This window comes from Oncorhynchus nerka, linkage group LG6 (genome assembly GCF_034236695.1).
Source record: "Oncorhynchus nerka isolate Pitt River linkage group LG6, Oner_Uvic_2.0, whole genome shotgun sequence".
NCBI lineage: Eukaryota > Metazoa > Chordata > Actinopteri > Salmoniformes > Salmonidae > Oncorhynchus > Oncorhynchus nerka.
The window spans coordinates 57,397,532-57,419,089 of NC_088401.1; the positions used below are offsets into that span (position 1 = coordinate 57,397,532).

A 21,558-nucleotide genomic window follows, 5' to 3' on the forward strand; every position below is an offset into this window, starting at 1 on the left:
TATCCTATTTGCCCCACTGTTTTCTTGACCTCTGGCCCCTCCTCTTTCTATTCACCCCTCCCTTCTTAGCCAGCTCTTAACCTCTTTCCTCCTCTATTCACCCCTCCCTTCTTAGCCAGCTCTTAACCTCTTTCCGGCTGAAAAAGAAGTTGATAGTATTCAAGCTGAAGGATAAGCGTATGGTAACAAACATTTCTCCAGTTCCTAATGAGGTTTCCATTAATCACATTAAGCCTATCTCTCTCCCTCCCCTATCTGTCTGGTCATTAGTTATTGATTGGGGAGCACAAACTCAGACCGGGAGAAAAGAGATCCATTACGACAAAAACATCCAGAGTTGCACTGGTCAAAAATAGAATGGTGTATTTTACAAAGGGATAACTCAGGAGGGCCCGGCGGAAAGAGAATGATAGTAAGAGAGGTGGATAAGGGAGAGGCAGAAGCCATGTTTACACCTTAACATGTGGTTGTCGTCATCCTATCGAGATGATCTGATCAAGATTTGTTGTGTCCACACAGGGTAATTAAACGTGCCTCTTATCTGCCCACTGCTTCCATATTGTGACCAGTTCCCTGGTCCCTCCCTGTGTGCAAATGAATCCAACCTGCATTGGTGCTCCCTTATGACACAAGCTGTATCAATTGTCTGAAAACAGCACACTTTTACAGTCAATAGTTCTATACTGATCATCACAGCCTGTATTTGTTATCCAATGATTTAAAACTGGGTGTAGGCTATCATTGATCATTCAGTAACGGAGTCTCCTTCACTCATCGAGAGATGATCGAGTGATATACTTGCATTACAGAATGTAAACTTAACCACACGTGTATTGCTGTTTCCACCTGTACCTTTACATCTAGCCAACGGGGACTTTTATATCATTTCCATAGGCAAGCCACTGTATTATAGCACTGTATTATTTCCCTATCTGTTACGGTTTTCTTCTGTCGAAAGAAAGGAGGACCAAAATGCAGCATGGTTATCTTTATACATCTTTAATGAAGATGATAAATAAACAATACACAGGAACCGTGAAAAACCAAAACAGCCCTATCTTGTGCAAACAAACACAGAGACAGGAACAATCACCCACCAAACACTCAAAGAATATGGCTGCCTAAATATGGTTCCCAATCAGAGACAACGATAAACACCTGCCTCTGATTGAGAACCACTCTAGGCAACCATAGACTTTCCTAGACAACTCCACTAACCACAATCCCATAACCTACAAAAAAAGCCCTAGACAAAACACACCACATAAATACCCATGTCACACCCTGGCCTGACCAAAATAATATAGAAAACACAAAATACAAATGCCAGGACGTGACACTATCTGATATAGCAACTGAATTAGACTATTCACATGACCAAACAGTTGATAAAGCGCTCAGCAGCTTTCCCTCAATATTGCCACAGCACTGTCCAGAATGAACTGGGGATGTTCACCCAATACCGCTCTGAATAAAATGGGCACTGGGTTCTCCCGTTTCAACACATGCTATTACAGGCCTTTCTGTTCTATGCTTTAAAATATATATATATTTTTTGCTGGCCTTGAACCTGCGAACGAGGAACCCTTTGTCCATATATATATATATATATATATATATATATATTTATTTATTTATTCATATATGCGTGATCTAATTTCGATTGGACTGTGGCACTTGGTTTCTAATGAAAACCACCATGATCTTAATTCTGGAGGGTTGTAGGACCGAGGCAGGAGGATTGTCCAGAGACAGAGGCGAGGTGATTTGAGCCGCTCTGTTTGAGGGGACCCAGGTGGAGTGGTGTGAGGCGCTAAATGATGTTTATGAAACACTGGGAAATGTATCTGAAATGAAACCCAGGGTTGTTTACAAGTCCAATCATAAATCAAAGTCCTCTCCTTGTTCCTAGAGATCTACCTGTATGCCTATGATGAGTTATCTCTCCTTGTTCCTAGAGATCTACCTGTATGCCTATGATGAGTTATCTCTCCTTGAACAGAGAGAGAGAGAGAGAGAAGGAGGGAGGGAGGTGATGGATGGATAAACAGTAATGTAAAACGGAAGGCTTGTGTTACTGGATGTAGATTAGGCTTGGAGTAATGCTATCTAATTACAGATAAGATAGACAGATGAACTAGAAGAACCTTCATCATTAATTTGTTTGTTAATGAAGGGATGGACAATGAACTTACTATGGGCCCGATTCAGTCTTGCGATACAGTGCATTTGGAAAGTATTCAGACACCTTGATTTTGTCCACATTTAGTTACGTTACAGCCTTACTGAAATATATATATATATTTTTAAATCCCACATCAATCTACACAAAATACCCCATAATGACAAAGCAAAAACAGGTTTTTAGAATTTTTTTGCAAATGTATATAAAAAAAAAGAAATATAAGATTTACACAAGTTTTCAGACCCTTTGCTAGGTACTCTGTTGAAGCACTTCTGGCAGCAATTACAAGCTTGAGTCTTCTTGGGTATGACACTACAAGCTTGGCACACCTGTATTTGGGGAATTTCTCCCATTCTTCTCTGCAGATCCTCTCAAGCTCTGTCAGGTTGGATGGGAAGCTTCAATGCACAGCTATTTTCAGGTCTCTCCAGAGATGTTCGCTCGGGGCTCTGGCTGGGCCACTCACGGACATTCAGAGACATTACACTCCTGCATTGTCTTGGCTGTGTTCTTAGGGTCATTGTCCTGTTGGAAGGTAAACCTTTTCCCCAGTCTGAGGTCCTGAGCGCTCTGGAGCAGGTTTTCATCAAGTATTTCTCGGTACTTTGCTTCGTTCATCTTTCCCTCTATCCTGACTAGTCTCCCAGTCCCTGTCGCTGAAAAACATTGCTTCACTGTAGGGATGGTGCCAGATTTCCTCCAAACGTGACGCTTGACATTCAGGCCAAAGAGTTCAATCTTGGTTTCATCATACCAGAGATTCTTGTTTCTCATGGTCTGAGAGTGTTTAAGTGCCTTTTGGCAAACTCCAAGCGGGCTGTCATGTGCCTTTTACTGAAGAGTGGCTTCTGTCTGGCCACTCTACCATAAAGGCCTGATTGGTGGAGTGCTGCAGAGATGGTTGTCCTTCTGGAAGTTTTTCCCATTTTCACAGAGGAGCTCTGGAGATCTGTCAGAGTGATCATCGGGTTCTTGGTCACCTCCTTGACCAAGGCCCTTCTCCCCCGATTGCTTGGTTTGCAGGGCAGGGCAGGGCGGCCAGCTTTAGCAGAAATCTTGTTGGTTCCAAACTTCTTCCATTTAAGAATGATGGAGGCCACTGTGTTCTTGGGGACCTTCAGTGCTGCAGAAATGTTTTGGAAAACTTCCCCAAATTGGTGCCTCAACACAATCCTGTCTCGGAGTTCTATGGACAATTCCTTCGAACTCATGGCTTGGTTTTTGTTCTGACAAGCACTGTCAAATGTGGGACTTTATATAGACAGTTGTGTGCCTTTCCAAATCATGTCCATTCAATTGAATTTACCACAGGTGGACTCCAATCAAGTTTAGAAACATCTCAAGGTTAATCAATGGAAACAGGATGCACCTGAGCTAAATTTTGAGTCTCATATTCAAAGGGTCTGAATACTTATGTAAATAAGGTATTTCAGTTTTTATTTTTTAATACATTTGCAAAAATGTCTAAAAACCTGTTTTCGCTTTGTCATTTTGAGGAATTGTGTGTAGATTGATTAGGGAACAAAATAAGGTCATCCAATTTAGAATAAGGCTGCAACGTAACAAAATGTGGAAAATGTCAAGGGGTCTGAATACTGAATGCACTGTAAGTAGACTTAACATACTTAACAAGTAAAAACAATTGACTGTCCACGTTAAGTCAACTTTAAGAATAGTTGTGTGCCCATCTGAGGATACAATAGCCTGTGGTCTTATGTTGCAATAGACTTGTAATACCACATATATACATGATGTAAAACACAAGCATATACATGTCCAGCGCCAAATATAGAAGGGATTAGTATTTAACAGCTTTCTTCTTTTTTTCATATTGTATTGTGGTATAGTCTGGTAGCTTCTCGCTTATCAAGTTGAAAGTGTCAGATATAGAAGGCTGAAACAATGTCTCGGTGATAATCCTACACACAACACACAACACCACACACACCACACACTTCCTGCGTATACCGCACCTGTTCCCGCTCACACACAGCACACTCTCACACACAGACACACACGAACTTAAGACACATGGCCCTGTGGTTTTCTCAGTACTATAGCACCACCTTGAACCTCTGCTCTAATCTGAACCCCTTTCTGACCGGTAGGTTAATCATTTAGCGCCACAGCCAAGGTGTAACATGTTGAAATGTTGAACGCAGCCTCTGTCAGCGCCAGGTGTCTAATTTCCAATTAAGGTCATGGCTCAAGGTATACATGTTTGTCTGTTTCATTTGTTCCGGGGATCCTATTACTATGTGCAGGTTGGCGTGCCTTGGGAGGATGGGTGTGGCGACGATGGATTGTCCGTATGTTCATGGCAAGGTTGCCCGTGACCACTGGTACCTGCTCCCCTTCTTCCATGCCGTGCCTTCCTGGGTATGTATTTTGTGTGTTGGCCAGAAATAACACGAATATTGATTGAAATGTAATACATTGATAGACGTTTGAAAACCTATGTACCGATGGAACTCAGGGGTCGATTTAACCCGGTTGTGCTTGTCAGCAGTGATTGTACGGAGCGCTATACGCTGAAGGTGGTGTCCGTGAGAAGCCTTCGTTGAGTTGCTTGAATAATTGGGATTGTGAATGAAACGTGCATGTTTGTATATCCCTGGCATACTCCACTCCGATGCAAAGAACCTGTGTGTTTTAGATTAGTCAGAGGACCTCACCTCGTGTATAAAGAAGATGGCGTAGTGTGGCTACATGAACCATATTTTAGGTGTTAAATCCCCGACGTTGACACATGGATTTTAATCAGCGATTTCTTAAGTGCAGCTCTTGATCATCGAAAGCTCGTTCTCTTTTGTTGCCACCAGTGTGTGAATGACGTGTGGGGTGGCCGTTGTGTTGGACTGAAATAGAACAACAGTCTGAAAACACCGTAGTCTCTAAAGAACAGCCACAGTTCATTATCTGCATGTTCCCAAACAACAGGCCAGACATATGACATGTGTGTTGATAGATTTGGTTTCTGAGCTTTCTATATTATTAATCATTAGATATATTATTTATCATTAGGTATATTATTAATCATTAGGTATAATAGAGACATGAGGGGTGCAATAAGTAAGCTTGGGAGGGGCTGAGTGCAGGGAAAACCTATCACATGTAGCAGTACTGATAAGGGGAGGAATCGTTTAAGGCCCATATCACTCAGCTCCTTGCCTAGCAATAACGATGCAATGTTTAGTGATAAGGAGGAGACTCCACCCAAAGTGGGGTCTGTATACTACCACAGGTGAAACCATGTTTTTGTCTAATGCAGCTGTATTGACCCTCTAAGAATACACCTGGTTTAACCTTTCATGGTGTCCGTTGAGTTTGTACTCTGAAAATTAGAACCTAACAGTGTGATCTATCTGTAGAACAACCACATTGTGGATGTAGCACAGCACCTTTTTATTCTACAGTCAGCCAACGTTTCCCCCAGGTCCTTTACGCTACTGCATCATTATCTTCCTATCACCCTACCCCCAAACACACACACACGTATTGGGTGGGTATTGTGTTTGAGCGCCCTCCAGTGGACTGAAATAGAACAACAGTCTCAATACACTAAAGTCAAGCTCTAAAGAACAGCCAGACAGTTCATTATGTCACAATGGATTGACAACCTACCACGAAGGTTATCCACACACACACACACACACACACACAGCTTTCATTATGTTGCTATTGGAGTCAGTTAGTACATGAGTAGAATACCTTTTCACATGTACAGTATATACTCTTTTATTAAAATGTCAAATACACTGTCATCTTACTATGTATACTTTATAGAATAATACTATAATTAACTATAATACTATAATACTATGTCATTTAATGTTCACACTGTCCATTTGTAAGGATAAGAGTGTTATATTTAAGGTACTTTTCAATTCTTTTTTCCATGTGGCTTACTTTAAAGTCCACTGGCATGTGCTCTCTTCAAACACAAAACATTATCCATGGTAACATAAATGACAAAACAGTGAACATTGTTAGTACATTAGTGAGTATGATGCTGTTTCTCACAGCTTTTCTAACCTTGTTCGACTTTCTTGTATTTGGTTTTCAGTGTTCTCTGACATTTGTTAACAGTTCTCTGCTATTTCTCAGACAGTTCATAACAATTCTTAACAGTTCTATCACACCTCCGGGTCTGGGCTAACAATAATAAGAGGTTCCCGGTTTCTCCCGTTGATGATTGGCCAGGGGTTGAAGTAGGGGAACACCGGCTCTGTGAATGTGGCATCGGAGAATGTGAACAGGTGACTCATATCTCCTGCGTCGTAAAACGCCACAACACCCCTCCTGTAGTCCAGGTACACCCCTACCCTCCTGGGGGGGCGAGGGGGGTGCAGCAGGCTCTCCTCGTGGTTTGTGCAGGCCTCGTACTCACTCCCGTCCCGCCCGTCTCTCATCACCAGGGTCCAGAAGCCATCGTCCGGACACAGGCTGATCTCGTCCTTCCTGTTGACCGAAGCGGTCGCCACCCCCAGCCCCCAGGCCGTCTTCGTGCCCACCTCAACCACCCAGTAGTGTTGCCCTGAAGTGAAGGCCTGGCTGCCCAGGACGATGTTGTAGCGGGTGAAGCGCTCAGGGTTGTTGGGCAGGTTGGGCTGGATGTCCCCCACACTGACTTGGGTGCAGCACGGGGACACCCACAGCCTGGGGTAAGCTGTGTCTGGATCCAGAGTCACTGCTGTCACACCTAGGGACAGACAGAGGCATTCAAATATTAACAAGAGTTATTGGGTGTGAAGTCGAGTGTTAATCCTGGTGTATGCGGCCAGCTCATAGGTGTGGTTGGATACTGTTAAGTGCAGTCAGGTTTGATAGAATGCAATCAGGTGGACCCGGTGGTGAAATGTGGTCACATATGTGAGAGCTGTGGACCAATGGATTCAGGCGTGGTCTACAATGTGGTCAGGTTTGGGTAAGGTGTGTGTTGTCTAACTCTATATGGCTGTGGTTATACCTGGCTGAAGCCCAGAGTTCATCCTCCTCCAGGTGCGGTATTGCAGTGGTCCCAGGAACTCTCCCTCCTGCAGATCCACACTCACCTCCGGGGGGCGCTCAAACACACTCTCTGTCCTGAGAGATAGATAGAGAGAGAGAGATAGAGAGAAAGAAAGAGAGAGACAGGGTTTAATTTACTTAGAAAGGCCTGTTTCTGAGTCTTTATCAAATTTACAAAGTACCCTTATAGAACAAATAAAGATTAATGAAACACTGTGGAACATTGGGTTACCTTTTTTAGACTTAATTCAATCATGTGGAGTCATGTGGATGTTGCAGAGCTCTATGAGCTGTAGCATCAAATAACAACCATGGATTTAATAACTTACCCTCCAATAAAATCTTTGATTCCCTGTAAGAAACAAAAACAGAGATATGTGGCCATGCCGAGACACGCACACGCTCTTCTCCTACTCAGAAACCTTCTACCCTCCTCTTTCCCTTTCCCACAATCCCTCTGGTTCTTTTTCCACCACCACCCTTAACCCCTTTCCCTCCCTCCTCTAAAATCCATATTTCCTCCCATCTCCTTCCCCCCTCTCCTTTCCTCTTCCTTTCTCTCCTCTCACCCTGAGTTGTGCCGGGTTCTCCTCCTCTCGGAGTTTGATGTGAAGCTGGTCGGCGGTTTGCTCTAATTGGCTGATTTGCTCTGTGGTGCGTTTGAGGGCCTCATCCAATTGGTTGAGCCTCTTTTCCTTCTCCCTCTGCAGTCTCTCCTTCACTCTCTCCTCCTCCTGGAGAAGGAACTCCCTCAGACGTCCAAACTCTGCACTCACCTGCACCTCCAAGTCCCCAGCTCGCTCCTGATGTGGGGAGAAACAGAGAATGATATTGGTGTTACAGACTGGGTATGGAATACATCTCAGAGACCGTTACTTAAAAAAAAAAAAATCACCTTTATTTAACCAGGTAGGTCAGTTGAGAACAAGTTCTCATTTACAACTGTGGCCTGGCCAAGACAGAGCAAAGCAGTGCAACACAAACAACACAGAGTTACACATGGGATAAACAAACGTACAGTCAATAACACAACAGAAAAGTCTATGTACAGTGTGTGCAAATGTAATAGGATTAGGGAGGTAAGGCAATAAATAGGCCATAGTGGCGAAATAATGACAATTTAGCAATTAAACACTGGAGTGATAGATGTGCAGAAGATGATGTGCAAGCAGAGATACTGGGGTGCAAAGGAGCAAAAAATAAATAACAGTATGGAAATGAGGTAGTTGGGTGGGCTATTTACAGATGGACTATGTACAGGTACAATGATCTGCTCTGACAGCTGGTGCTTAAAGTTAGTGAGGGAGATATAAGACTCCAGCTTCAGTGATTTTTGTAATTCGTTCCAGTCATTGGCAGCAGAGAACTGGAAGGAAAGGCGGACAAAGAGGAGTTGGCTTTGGGGATGACCAGTGAACCTGGTCATACCTGCTGGAGCGTGTGCTACGGGTGGGTGCTGCTATGGTGACCAGTGAGCTGAGAAAAGGCGGGGCTTTACCTAGCAAAGACTTATAGATGACCTGGAGCCAGTGGGTCTGGTGATGAATATGAAGCGAGGGCCAGCCAACGAGAGCATACAGGTCGCAGTGGTGGGTAGTATACGGGGCTTTGGTGACAAAACGGATGGCACTGTGATAGACTGCATCCAATTTGCTGAGTAGAGTGTTGGAGGCTATTTTGTAAATGACATCGCCGAAGTCAAGGGTTTACAGTCTAACCAGACACCTAGGTATTTGTAGTTGTCCACATATTCTAAGTCAAAACCGTCCAGAGTAGTGATGCTAGACGGGCGGGCAGATGCGGGCAGCGATTGGTTGAAGCATGCATTTAGTTTTACTTGCATTTAAGAGCAGTTGGAGGCCATGGAAGGAGAGTTGTAAGGCATTGAAGCTCGTCTGGAGGTTTGTTAACACAGTGTCCAAAGAAGGGCCAGAAGTATACAGAATGGTGTCGTCTGCGTAGAGGTGGATCAGAGACTCACCAGCAGCAAGAGTGACATCATTGATATATACAGAGAAAAGAGTCTGCCCAAGAATTGAACCCTCAGGCACCCCCATAGAGACTGCCAGAGGTCTGGGCCCTCCGATTTGACACACTGAACTCTATCTGAGAAGTAGTTAGTGAACCAGGCGAGGCAGTCATTTGAGAAACCAAGGCTGTTGAGTTTTGACAGAGTCAAAAGCCTTGGCCAGGTCGATGAAGACTGCTACATAGTATTGTCTTTTATCGATGGAGGTTATGATATCGTTCAGGGCCTGGAGTGTGGCTGAGGTGCACCCATGACCAGCTTGGAAACCAGATTACATAGCGGAGAAGGTACGGTGAGATTCGAAATCGTCGGTGATCTGTTTGTTAACTTGGCTTTCAAAGACTTTAGAAAGACAAGGTAGGATGGATTTAGGTCTGTAACAGTTTGGGTCTAGAGTGTTTCCCCCTTTGAAGAGGGGGATGACTGCGGCAGCTTTCCAATCTTTAGGAATCTCAGACAATGAGAAAGAGAGGTTGAACAGGCTATTAATAGGGGTTGCAACAATTGCGGCAGATAATTTTAGAAAGAGAGGCTCCAGATTGTCTAGCCCAGCTGATTTGTAGTGGTCCAGATTGCAACTCTTTCAGAACATCAGCTACCTGGATTTGGGAGAAGGAGAAATGGTGGAGGCTTGGGAAAGTTGTTGTGAGGGGTGCAGAGCTGTTGACAGGGGTAGGGGTAGCCAGGTGGAAAGCATGGCCAGCCATAGAAAAATGCTTATTGAAATTCTCAATTATAGTGGATTTATCGGTGGTGACAGTGTTTCCTGGCCTCAGTGCAGTGGGCAGCTGGGAGGAGGTGCTCTTATTCTCCATGGACTGTACAGTGTCCCAGAACATTTTGGAGTTTGTTCTACAGGATGAACATTTCTGTTTGAAAAAGCTAGCCTTTGCTTTCCTAACTGCCTGTGTATATTGGTTCCTAACTTCCCTGAAAAGTTGCACATCGCGGGGGCCATTCGATGCTAATGCAGTAGGCCACAGGATGTTTTTGTGCTGGTCATGGGCAGTCAGGTCTGGAGTGAACCAAGGGCTATATCTATTCTTAGTTCTAAATTCTTTGAATGGGGCATGCTTATTTAAGATGGTGAGGAAGGCACTTTTAAAGAATAACCAGGCATCCTCTACTGACGGAATGAGGTCAATATCCTTCCAGGATACCCGGGCCAGGTCGATTAGAAAGGCCTGCTTGCTGAAGTGTTTTCGGTAGCGTTTGACAGTGATGAGGGGTGGTCGCGGACCAATTACGGACGCAGGCAATGAGGCAGTGATCGCTGAGATCCTGGTTGAGGACAGCAGAGGTGTATTTAGAGGGCAGGTTGGTCAGGATGATATCTATGAGGGTGCCCATGTTTACGGATTTAGGGTTGTACCTGATAGGTTCCATGATCATTTGTGGGAGATTGAGGGCATCTAGCTTAGTTTGTAGAACGGCCGGGGTGTTAAGCATATCCCAGTTTAGGACACCTAACAGTACAATCTCTAAAGATAAATGGGGGGCAATTAATTCACATATGGTGTCCAGGGCACAGCTGGGGGCTGAGGGGGGTCTGTAAACAAGCGGCAACAGTGAGAGACTTATTTCTGGAAAGGTGGATTTTTAAAAGTAGAGGCTCTAACTGTTTGGGCACAGACCTGGATAGCATAGCAGATCTCTGCAGTAGATTGCAACTTCCACCCAACTTTGGCAGTTCTATCTTGGTGGAAAATCCTGTAGTTGGGGATGGAAATTTCAGAATGTTTGGTGTCCTTCCTAAGCCAGGATTCAGACACAGCTAGGACACCAAGGTTGGCAGAGTGTGCTAAAGCAGTGAATAAAACACACTTAGGGAGGAGGCTTTTGATGTTAACATGCATGAAACCAAGGCTTTTATGGTTACAGAAGTCAACAAATGTTAGCGCCTGGGGAATAGGGGTGGAACTGGGGGCTATAGGGCCTGGGTTAACCTCTACAGGGCCTGGGTTAACCCTTTTCAATGGGTTTTCTATGGGGATCTAGATTTCTAAGGCACTTGCTTGAAAATCCTATCGCTTCCACTGGATGTCAACAGTCTTTAGAAATTGGTTGATGTTTTTCCTTTGAGAAATGAAGTAGTAGCTCTGTTCAGAACGAGGGTCGAGTCTAGTGTACTGTTGTGGTTGGGGCGCATGACCTGAAAGCTCGCTCCACTTTGTTTTCCTCCGGTATTGAACACAGTTTATCCCGTCTTAAATTTGATTGATTATTTACATTAAAAAATACCTAAAGTTGTATTAGGAATGTTGTTTGAAATTTTTGGACAAAGATTACAGGTAACTTATTAGGTATTTTGTAGTCATGTTGCACGAGTTGGAACCAGTGTTTTTCTGGATCAAATGCGCCAAATAAATTGACATTTTGGAGATATAACGACGGAATTAATCGAACAAAAGGACCATTTGTGATGTTTATGGGACATATTGGAGTGCCAACAGAAGAAGCTCTTCAAAGGTAAGGCATGAATTTCATCGTTATTTCTGAGTTTTGTTTCGAGCCTGGCGGGATGAAATATGATTTTTCTGTGTTTGTTTCATGGGGTGCTGTCCTCAGATAATCGCATGGTTTGCTTTCGCAGTAAAGCCTTTTTGAAATCTGACAACGTGGCTGGATTAACAAGAAGTCAAGCTTTAATTTGACATATTGCATGTGTATTTTCAAGAATGTTACATTTGTACAATTCTGTAGTTTGAATTTCGCGCTCTGCAATTTCACTGGATGTTGGCCAGGTGGGACGCTACCTTCCCACGTACCCTGGGGAGGTTTTAAGAACCAATTCCTATTTACAATGACGGGCTTTCCAGAGGCGGAGACAGGAATTATATAGAACAATACACAACAAAGACAACATGAAGCACAAAACAGACACATGTGGCAACATTTCAATAACTGATCATGTAAGGAAGAGAGAAACGCAGTGTTCCGTTAAAATCTCAGTCAGTTTACTGAAAATAATAAAAATAAAAAAGGTCATACATCACAAGAACAGCTAACCACCTCCACCACACACACACACACACACACACACACACATTTTATGGCTAGATTGTTGACATACATCCTTACTCACTTCCTGAGCCCTACAGAGAGACAGAGAGACAGAGGGAAGTGAAAGACCGAGTGAAGGGGGGAGAGTAAGTTTGTCAGCATGTGACAGACAAACAGACACATAGACATACAGGGCATTCCTCGTTAATGGGGACCACATGACTGTGCTCTGTTCATCTTAAAGGCAGGACTCTACCGCCCCCCTGACATCCTGCACATTCCATATCTGCCTCAGACACACGTACAACACTCTTATAGACTTTACCTTGTGAGGTGAAGTCTGTGTTAGAATACAGAGGGGGAGTCCCGGGCCCATTCTAAATTCTAGCATTGACCTTATCACTGCTAAGTGCTAACTAAGGCCAGTATTTTATGCCACTCTCATGGTGTGTGCTTACATTAGGTGTGTGAGAATATGTGTGTGTGTCTGCAATGTTTCTGAGAGGAAGAATGGGTGAACACTAATCCCATAATCTGTATCATAATCTCAGAGTACCATTGTGCATGAGACATTCCCAACAGTCCAATATTTGATGTGACACCTGTCAAAATAATCATATTGATAGAGCCTTTATAATTCAACTAATTTGCATGTGCTTGGGTGAGACAACGCAGCAGAATGTTGCATGGTCAACAGAAATTCTGGTTCGGACTAGGGGCACCGCAAACCAGAATACCCTCGCTGGCGCACACACATGCAGTCAGTATACCTTGATGAGCATGATCTTGTTGTTGGTCTGGACCTGATGGAGAGAAGCCTGTCCTGTCTGGAGCTGTACTCTCTCTAGGGCTATGGACAGCTTGTCCTGCAGAAGACACACACACACACACACACAGAGAGAGAGAGAGACATAGTGAAGTTAAGAGAATAGGACTCATAAAACAGGGTGTGTTTCCGTTATACAGAGATTGAATTAGGCCTAACTCTCTTGTCAATTATAAAATGTACTGTTTTGGATCCTCTGTAGTCTCTCTGACAACAAGCTTAATGTAACTCATATGATCCATTTACAACTAACTGGACCCATTTCAACAAGTTACCCAAATGAACCCAAAGAAAGTTAGAATTTAGACGGGAAATATTTGTAGAAACAGTGACAGGTATGTCACCAAACATCCACGGCAAATACAACAGGTTTAATATGTCTGGGAACTAAGACCTGACACCGGCATGCTGAATTCCTCTCCAAGTATAAACTCACACTGACCTGAGTGGCTGATTTAAAGGTCCTGAACAGTCATCATGAAAAGTACTTTTTCTCTCATGGCCAACTACCAGGAAATTTGAAAAGACAAGATGAGTGGGCGGGGATCTTAAATTCATAAGGTCGCCTTGACTGACAGCTCTTTGAAATGCCTTTGTCAAGCAACTTGGATGCAGTGAGCAGTGTTGCAGTAAAATCATCTCAAGCAAATTTGGTGATACACAAAGCAACTCAAACAACATTAAAATTGCATCAATTAAAACCAGTACCAGTCAAAAAGTGTGAAAGCTGTCATCAAGGCAAAGGATGGCTACTTTGAAAAATCTCAAATATATTTAGATTTGTTTAACACTTTTTTGGTTACTACATGATTCCATATGTGTTATTTGATAGTGTTGATGTCTTCACTATTATTCTACAATGTAGAAAAGAAAATCCCTTGAATGAGTAGGTGTGTCCAAACTTTTGACTGGTACTGTGTATGTATGTGTATATATATATATATATATATTATACATCTCCCATTTGGCATCTCTTGTGATGCGGTTCACAGAAGCACTGACGGATGTGTTGACATGACAACTGCGTAAAAGTTTTGAATGAGCCACCCCCCTTTTGCTCAAGACCTTGCTAGCCAGTAACTACCTAACACCAGACAGATGAAGACCTAGCTAGCCAGTAACTACCTAACACCAGACAGATGAAACACAGTAACACCTAACACCAGACAGATGAAGAACTAGCTAGCCAGTAACTAGCTAACACCAGACAGATGAAGACCTAGCTAGCCAGTAACTAGCTAACACCAGACAGATGAAGACCTAGCTAGCCAGTAACTAGCTAACACCAGACAGATGAAGACCTAGCTAGCCAGTAACTACCTAACACCAGACAGATGAAGACCTAGCTAGCCAGTAACTACCAAACACCAGACAGATGAAAGGGGAAACCTATAAGTATCTTTGCCATAGATTAATAGGGTAGACTTTCAATTATATTTGCTGACACCCTACAGTCACATTTTGGCACCAGTGGAGTAGCTATCTAGCTATATAAACCACGCCCCTCTGCAAACATGCCTTCTCCAATGTTGGTTACAAAGCAGTATTTATTTAAATTAGGTAAGAGAATATCATGTTACCATTGGTGTATTAAAATGAGAGTTAAGGTGATGTCACCTTGTCCCCTTCATAATGAATCCAAGTGTTTGACATGGGGAGGGGACCAGTAACTTCATGATCAAACTTGTTCAATGTAGAAGCAACAGTAACTTTTAATACGTTGGTCATCATACTTTGATCTGGTTTCCTTCAAATATCATCCAATTTCATGAAAAACATGATATTGACCATTAAAATAACTGTCATTTCACTTAACCATGTGAAAGACCCAATTGTCTTCAAAAATGTTTTTAAATAACACTCTTTGCTTGGGTCCAAACTTGTTTAAAAAAATATCTGATTTAATATAGTAACTTTGTCAACTTTGCAGTTTCAGATTTATGGGCATGTTTTAGCATACCTGATGCATTCCAATGCGCCAGGTCCCTGTGACAGTGATGTATTATTAACCCGTATTTCTATAGCAAAACACCTATATAGGTAGATATATAAATACTAAATATTGTTCCAAAGTGTTACCTTGTAGTTCTCGAACGCCTCATTGATGGGGATGACGTTGTGCGTCTTGTGGCCTCGGGACATCCCGCACACCAGGCAGATCGCGAGCTGATCATCCTCACAGTATAGCTTCAGCTTCTCCTCGTGCTCCTCGCAAAGGTCTGGCTCGTGGCGCTGAGAAGAACCGGTGAAACTGAAACCGGAGCTGGGCATACTGGCCCCCCGTTGTCGTTCTTCTGTATCCTCCTGCGCGCGCTCCGTGTCCCCGGGTTTCAAATCCATGGATCGGGCTCTCCTCACGCTGTCCACGACATTACACAGAAGCGAGTTAGGACGCAGCTTCTGAGGGCATGTCTTTCGGCACTGCGGGCAAGTCGGGTGCTCGTCGGACTTGGCCTCCCAGCACTGCGTAATGCATACATGGCAGAAGTGGTGTCCGCACTCGAGGATCACCGGCTCACGGAAGAGGTCGAGGCATACCGGACAGCTGAGCTCGCTATGTAGCTCCTTAAGCGCGCTGGCATCAGTAGCCATTCCGAGCCGTCTGCTCACTGAAGGGACAGGGGGTTGAGCTCAGAAAGTAGCTGGTTGATGCAGTGGAAAAGTTCACTCTTCCGTATTTGAGAGGGCGTGGTCTGTGTGACCTGACAGTGTCTGAGTTCCTCTGTTTCACGGAAGAGTGTGAAGACGTGCGTCTACAAGTCCACAGATCCCGCGGTTAGCCGCGTACTGAACCAGGTTTCTCTCTGGCCCAGTTTCATGTAGGCTCCTTGCTCCTACTTCTATAAATTCCTCAAGCGTTCATGAATCTAAAAGGGACTGGATAGTTGAAATGGAGCATCTGGGCTATAGGAGTTGCCTAAATGTAGTGTAACTGTAATGTAGGTGTGCCCAGGGGTGAAAGTAGATATTATTTATTACGGGTATGGGACACCCAAGTGCGCGCACACATGTGTTTTATAGCCTAGGAGTGTATTCATATAGAATTACTTATATAGAATCCCTATTAATTTAATAAATGATCTCTGGGCCTAGTAGCCTAGGCAAAATAAAGATTAGTCATATCGCCGTTAACATGCAAATCCTTTTAACACCCGCGGCTCGTGGGTTTCAAGTTTGGGGTAGCTCATTTTCACCATAAAAAGACACCCTTATAATAAAGCATTCCATGCATCCTTGCATTTGCAGACTTATGTAAGATGGTTTACTATGCCTAATGTGATGATTAGATTGGATAGTCATATTTTAGGCTAATATAACTCAAACACTCAAAAAATACTATTCATTGCGGTGCGTAGGGGCGAAGAGTAGACCTAGGCTATGGCCTATCAGATATATTTCTTGTTGGCCTTTTATCTACACATTCCATGCTATTCTGCAACATTTTACATGAATGGAGACATTAGCAGAATATATTTTGATAGCCTACTACAAACATTATACGGTAGCCTACTCTGCCGACACTGCGAAATACAAAATGACATCCAAAAACAAACTAAAGTGTCACTGACCCAATGATGAAGACAGTGAATATGCACACTCACTGGGGATATGGCCGATGTTCTCCACTGGTGCCAATAAGATAGGATACTCTTTTTACAGCAATAGTAATTTACTTTCCAAATGGTTTTTGTATTCAATTGTATTCTTAAATATTGCGATACGCCCGTCTGTGTCTCTTTGATTTTTACTGACAGTCACAGCTCAACAAACTGCAATTTGGTATTTGCCTCCCGCGTTGCCCAAACTGCGAGCCCTTCCGTCTGTATGCTATGCGATTTAAAACATTCTGCAACTTTTTTATTTTTTATTAATAAAGAATATAATGATCATCTGTGGCCAAATCATGCTTTCTGGTATAGTAGCCTATTTTAAATTATTTTGTTTTGTGTATAGACAGGAGTAAGCTAATTAGGCTATATCATTTTGGCAGTTTTAATTCAATTTACTATAGGGAAATCTTGTCCTACCTAGCCTTATGGACGCTCTGCCTATGCCAATGTGGCAAAAACACAACCAGTCATGTTAATATCTGATTGTTAAGCAATCACCTGTAGACATTCGTCCACTTACAAAATAATTCCAGCATCCAACCCCCAACAATGCACTGTGCAACTGCAATTTCATGAATGGAAAGAAAAATGTCTTACAAAACACCTACGTGTATTGTAATGAGATCTGTGATTGTTAGGCCTACACGTAGCCTGAATCACGTCCACTGTTGAAAATAAATAAATAATGATTAATAACTTGTATGTATTTTTTTCGGGATTTTGTGGTAATTGTAATAGGCTCACGTTTTACCATTACGGCGTTCCCCCAATATTTATTTTGGCAGTAGGCTGGTAGGCTGTAGTAGCTTACTTTCATCCCGGAGTGTGTCAGAGGAGTCTGTGACTAGGCTGTGACCCAGGTGTTGTCCTGAGGGTTCGAAACGTTCCAGAACACTGCCTTGAAAAGCTGAAGCTGGTAAATGAGTCAGCACTCTGATTAAAGGCTTTTTGAGGAAGGAGAAGGGAAACTGAAAGCATAAACACACTTGAACCTTAACCTCCAGTAGGATGTCAGCAGCTTTCCATTCCACCAAGGGGGAACGGGGAAATACCTATGGATCTTCAAATGAAACCTGCTCTCTGTCACATTTTGGGTGCCAGTAACTCTAGTTTCACTCAGCTCAGTTTCAGTGACCAGTGTGTAGATTTAATGCAGAGGCTCTTTCAATTTCTGTTCCTATGTTAACCTCTATCATGTAGTGACCATGTGTGTCCCAGAAGGGCTGTGTATTTCCCAGAAGACACTATGGTCAGCACGGGGAAGTTCAGTCGCATCTCAAGGAAACAGAAGGGGAGGAGAGGTGTCAGATGGATGTGTCACCCTCTAAGTTTCTACTCACTAGGTATAAAATACCTTGGAAGCTAGGTTGATAGAAGACCACTCTCCATCGATTACACAGGTGCCTCAACAGACAGTGAACAGAAGAATAGGGCTCTCTGTGGAGAATTGAACTGAACTGAGTTGGGCAGGAGTGGACTGAGCTAAACTATATTGGACAGTGACTAGTTTCGGCTGATAGATACACAGGCTTTTCTCTATAACACACACAGTCCAGTGCTCAGCAGGAGGATGCTTGTCTCGTGTAGGGGGGCTCTGCTCATGCTTCTCGCCAGTCTTGGAGGTCTGGTCTGGGGGGAGGTGGGTGACTTCACCCCTTGCCTCCGTTTCTTCTACATGGAGACTCCCCCAAAAGGCATGGGGGGAGAGGGGTACCAGCCCATCTGCCAGCGCTACAGGAACCAGTACCACTTTGCCAGCCTGTACCAGCGCCAGCGCCGTGCCACCCTCTACTCTGCCTACATACTTACCCCTGGAGGAGGCAAACGGCCCAGGAACAAGTGGATGTATGAACCACAGGTGAGGAGTATGTCTCTGTGTGTAACTGTGCATTAAATTCAGGGTCTATTCCATTTTATTCCACTCAATTCAAGAAAAAGTACTATTTATGGTGTGCATGTGTGTGTGTGTATAGGTGTGGATGTGGGTTTGTGTGAAGCTAGGAGTCCTTAGAAAAGTGGTTAAGCAGCGTGACTTCTCTCAAACAAAGCAGTTAAAACAAAGAAATAGTTATGTCATCTGGGAAATATTCTGTTTCTGTTTCCCTTTTTAAATTGTGATTTCCAGGAACAAAAAGACTGGATCATAATTGAAGCTTGGAAGCTCTGTTTATGTTTTTATTTTCTTGTACCCAACAGCTCAGAGTAAATACCCGTGGTAGAATTGGTTATTACAATATAATAGGCACTGTAATAAGATGGGGGGAAACATGTGTAAACATATACACTACAGTGCACACTACCGAGGCCCATTATCAGCAACCATCACTCCTGTGTTCCAATGGCATGTTGTGTTAGCTAATCCAAGTTGGTCATTTTAAAAGGCTAATTGATCATTAGAAATCCCTTTTGCAATTATGTTAGCACAGCTGAAAACTGTTGTTCTGATTAAAGAAGCAATAAAACTGGCCCTCTTTAGACTTGTTGAGTATCTGGAGGATCAGCATTTGTGGGTTCGATTACAGGCTCAAAATGGCCAGAAACAAAGACCTTTCTTCTGAAACCTGTCAGTCTATTCTTGTTCGGAGAAATGAAGACCATTCCATGTGAGAAATTGCCAAGAAACTGAAGATCTGTTACAACGCTGTGTACTACTCCCTTCACAGAACAGCGCAAACTGTCTCTAACCAGAATAGAAAGAGGAGTGGGAGGCCCCGGTGCACAACTGAGCAAGAGGACAAGTACATTAGAGTGTCTAGTTTGAGAAACAGATGCCTCACAAGTCCTCAACTGGCAGCTTCATTAAATAGTACCCACAAAACACCAGTCTCAATGTCAACAGTGAAGAGGCGACTCCAGGATGCTGGTCTTCTAGGCAGAGTTGCAAAGAAAAATCCATATCTCAGACTGGCCAATAAATATAGAAGATTAACATGGGCAAAATAACACAGACACTGGACAGAGGAGCTCTGCCTAGCAGGTAAGCATCCTGGAGTCGCCTCTTCCACTGTTGACATCGAGACTGGTGTTTTGTGGGTTGGATTCGCTTACACAACTTATCAACTTGGATTTGCTTACACAACGTGCCATTGGAACACATGAGTGATGGTTGCTGATAATGGGCCTCTGTACGCCTATGTAGATATTCCATTAAAAATCAGCCTTTTTCAGCTACAATAGTCATTTACAACATTAACAATGTCCACACTGTTTTTCTGATAAATTTGATGTTATTTTAATAGACAAAAAATATGCTTTTCTTTAAAAAACAAGAAAATTTCTAAGTGACTCCAAACTTTTGAACGGTAGTGTAAGTTGAACTAACTTTCTCTCTGTGTCGGTTATAGTCTCAGTGTTCACTCTCTCTCTCTGTGATCTAAGTTGGCGTTCTCCGGTGCCAGTCCAGAGATGCATAGTTTCCCGCGGAGTGGCCCCGTGGACCAGAATGTGGTGGAGAGCCAGGCGGTGCTCCAGGACTACATCAACTCTTCATACACCAAGGGTCACCTCAACCCCAGCCTGCACCACCAGGCCCCAGAGGACCGCCGGTCCACTTTTACCCTCACCAACGTGGTCCCTCAGCGGGCAGCCTCAAACTCTGGCCCCTGGGCTCAGCTGGAGGCTGAGGTGAGGGCCCGGATGGGTAACTACTGCATTGGGCCGGCGTATGTGGTAACAGGGGCGCTGTCATACCTCTCTGAGCGCTGGATGGCCAACCGGGTAGCGGTGCCAGAGTACATGTGGTCTGCCTACTGCTGCCCCTCCTACAACTCTAGTCTCCCCGCCTCACAGAGACCCTACTTCCCATCATATGCTGCTGTGGGCCGGAATGACCGCCATAGTGGTGGAGAGATTGTGCCGGTGGACCCCCAGGCGAAGGCCTCGGTTCGGGGGTATGATGTGAGGCGGATGCCCCTGGACACCGTGGAGACTATTCTACAGCAGAGACTGGGCGTCCACATCAGCCTGTTTCACAATCAATGTCTGTAGGCAGGTGTGGTAGTTAGGTAATGGGCTGTTGTATGGGCTGTCCCTGTTCAGTGAAAAATAAAATCTACAGTGGAACATAATATATTTGGTGATTTAAGATCTTTGAACTAGTTTGCAGACCAGTCATAACAGACAGACACAGACACACAGACACACAAACACAGGCACGCACACGCACACACGCACACACACGTGTAGGGTGGGTATTGTGTTTGAGCGCCATCCAGTGGACTGAAATAGAACAACAGTCTCAATACACTAAAGTCAAGCTTTAAAGAACAGCCAGAAAATTCATTATCTGTCACAATGGATTGTGACAACCTACCCTTAAGTTTACACACACACAACATTTAATGTTCACACTGTCCATTTGTAAGGATAAGAATGTTATATTTAAGGTACTTTTTAATTAGATACAATATACATACATTTTTGATAACAATGGCATATTCCAAACACTGCTAACAGATTTCTATCATTTTAACTTCCCAAACCCAAAACTGTGAACGGAATTGTCTCCAAATACAAATTAAACCTTGCTCACGTGTTGTGCAGCATTTGTGTGTCAAGGTCACTGATAAATGCTGATCACATGACTTTTGACATGAGCTTGAGAAAGGGGGGAAAATCCTCCCATATATATATATATATATATATCTGTTGTGAATCCGGTTGTGACTGGAAAAAAATGCCATTGTCAAGGCAGCACTTCCTAAGGTTGTCAGACCAGGACTGGCAGACTCACTCAACTGAGTAGCTCTGCAGGTGTAAGATAAACTGAGTAAACACTAACCACTCAACTGGTTCTTCCTGACGTTATACATTTTAAATAATAATACAAAAACTGCAACATTCTAACAACAAATCAACAGTGTATGAGACAAGGTCCTTTATGAGCATGCCCGAT

At 43.6% G+C, this 21,558-nt stretch overlaps 2 protein-coding genes across 2 annotated transcripts; one reads left to right on the forward strand and one right to left on the reverse strand.

Annotated features, from left to right (window-relative positions):
• Positions 1–5,907: 5,907 nt before the first annotated feature.
• LOC115130729 (zinc-binding protein A33-like) lies at positions 5,908–15,811 on the reverse strand. The gene is made up of 6 exons (XM_029662139.2): positions 15,133–15,811; positions 12,998–13,093; positions 7,765–7,998; positions 7,525–7,547; positions 7,155–7,270; positions 5,908–6,887 (listed from the first exon to the last, which is right to left on the reverse strand). The coding sequence occupies exons 1-6, from the start codon at positions 15,643–15,645 to the stop codon at positions 6,322–6,324; spliced, it is 1,548 nt and encodes a 515-aa protein (XP_029517999.1). The 5' UTR covers positions 15,646–15,811; the 3' UTR covers positions 5,908–6,321.
• Positions 15,812–17,949: 2,138 nt separating this feature from the next.
• Positions 17,950–20,731, forward strand: LOC115131170 (endonuclease domain-containing 1 protein-like). Its single transcript, XM_029662766.2, has 2 exons — positions 17,950–18,522; positions 20,043–20,731. The coding sequence occupies exons 1-2, from the start codon at positions 18,235–18,237 to the stop codon at positions 20,649–20,651; spliced, it is 897 nt and encodes a 298-aa protein (XP_029518626.1). The 5' UTR covers positions 17,950–18,234; the 3' UTR covers positions 20,652–20,731.
• The last annotated feature ends 827 nt before the right edge of the window (positions 20,732–21,558 follow it).

Coding starts and splice junctions, on each gene's coding strand:
- LOC115130729 (XM_029662139.2), bottom strand. CDS start 15,645: ATGGCTACTGATGCCAGCGCGCTTAAGGAGCTACATAGCGAGCTCAGC. Junction 7,271..7,524: donor ATCAAAGATTTTATTGGAGG/GTAAGTTATTAA, acceptor TCTATCTCTCAG/GACAGAGAGTGTGTTTGAGC. Junction 6,888..7,154: donor GAACTCTGGGCTTCAGCCAG/GTATAACCACAG, acceptor GTCTGTCCCTAG/GTGTGACAGCAGTGACTCTG.
- LOC115131170 (XM_029662766.2), top strand. CDS start 18,235: ATGCTTGTCTCGTGTAGGGGGGCTCTGCTCATGCTTCTCGCCAGTCTT. Junction 18,523..20,042: donor AGTGGATGTATGAACCACAG/GTGAGGAGTATG, acceptor CTGTGATCTAAG/TTGGCGTTCTCCGGTGCCAG.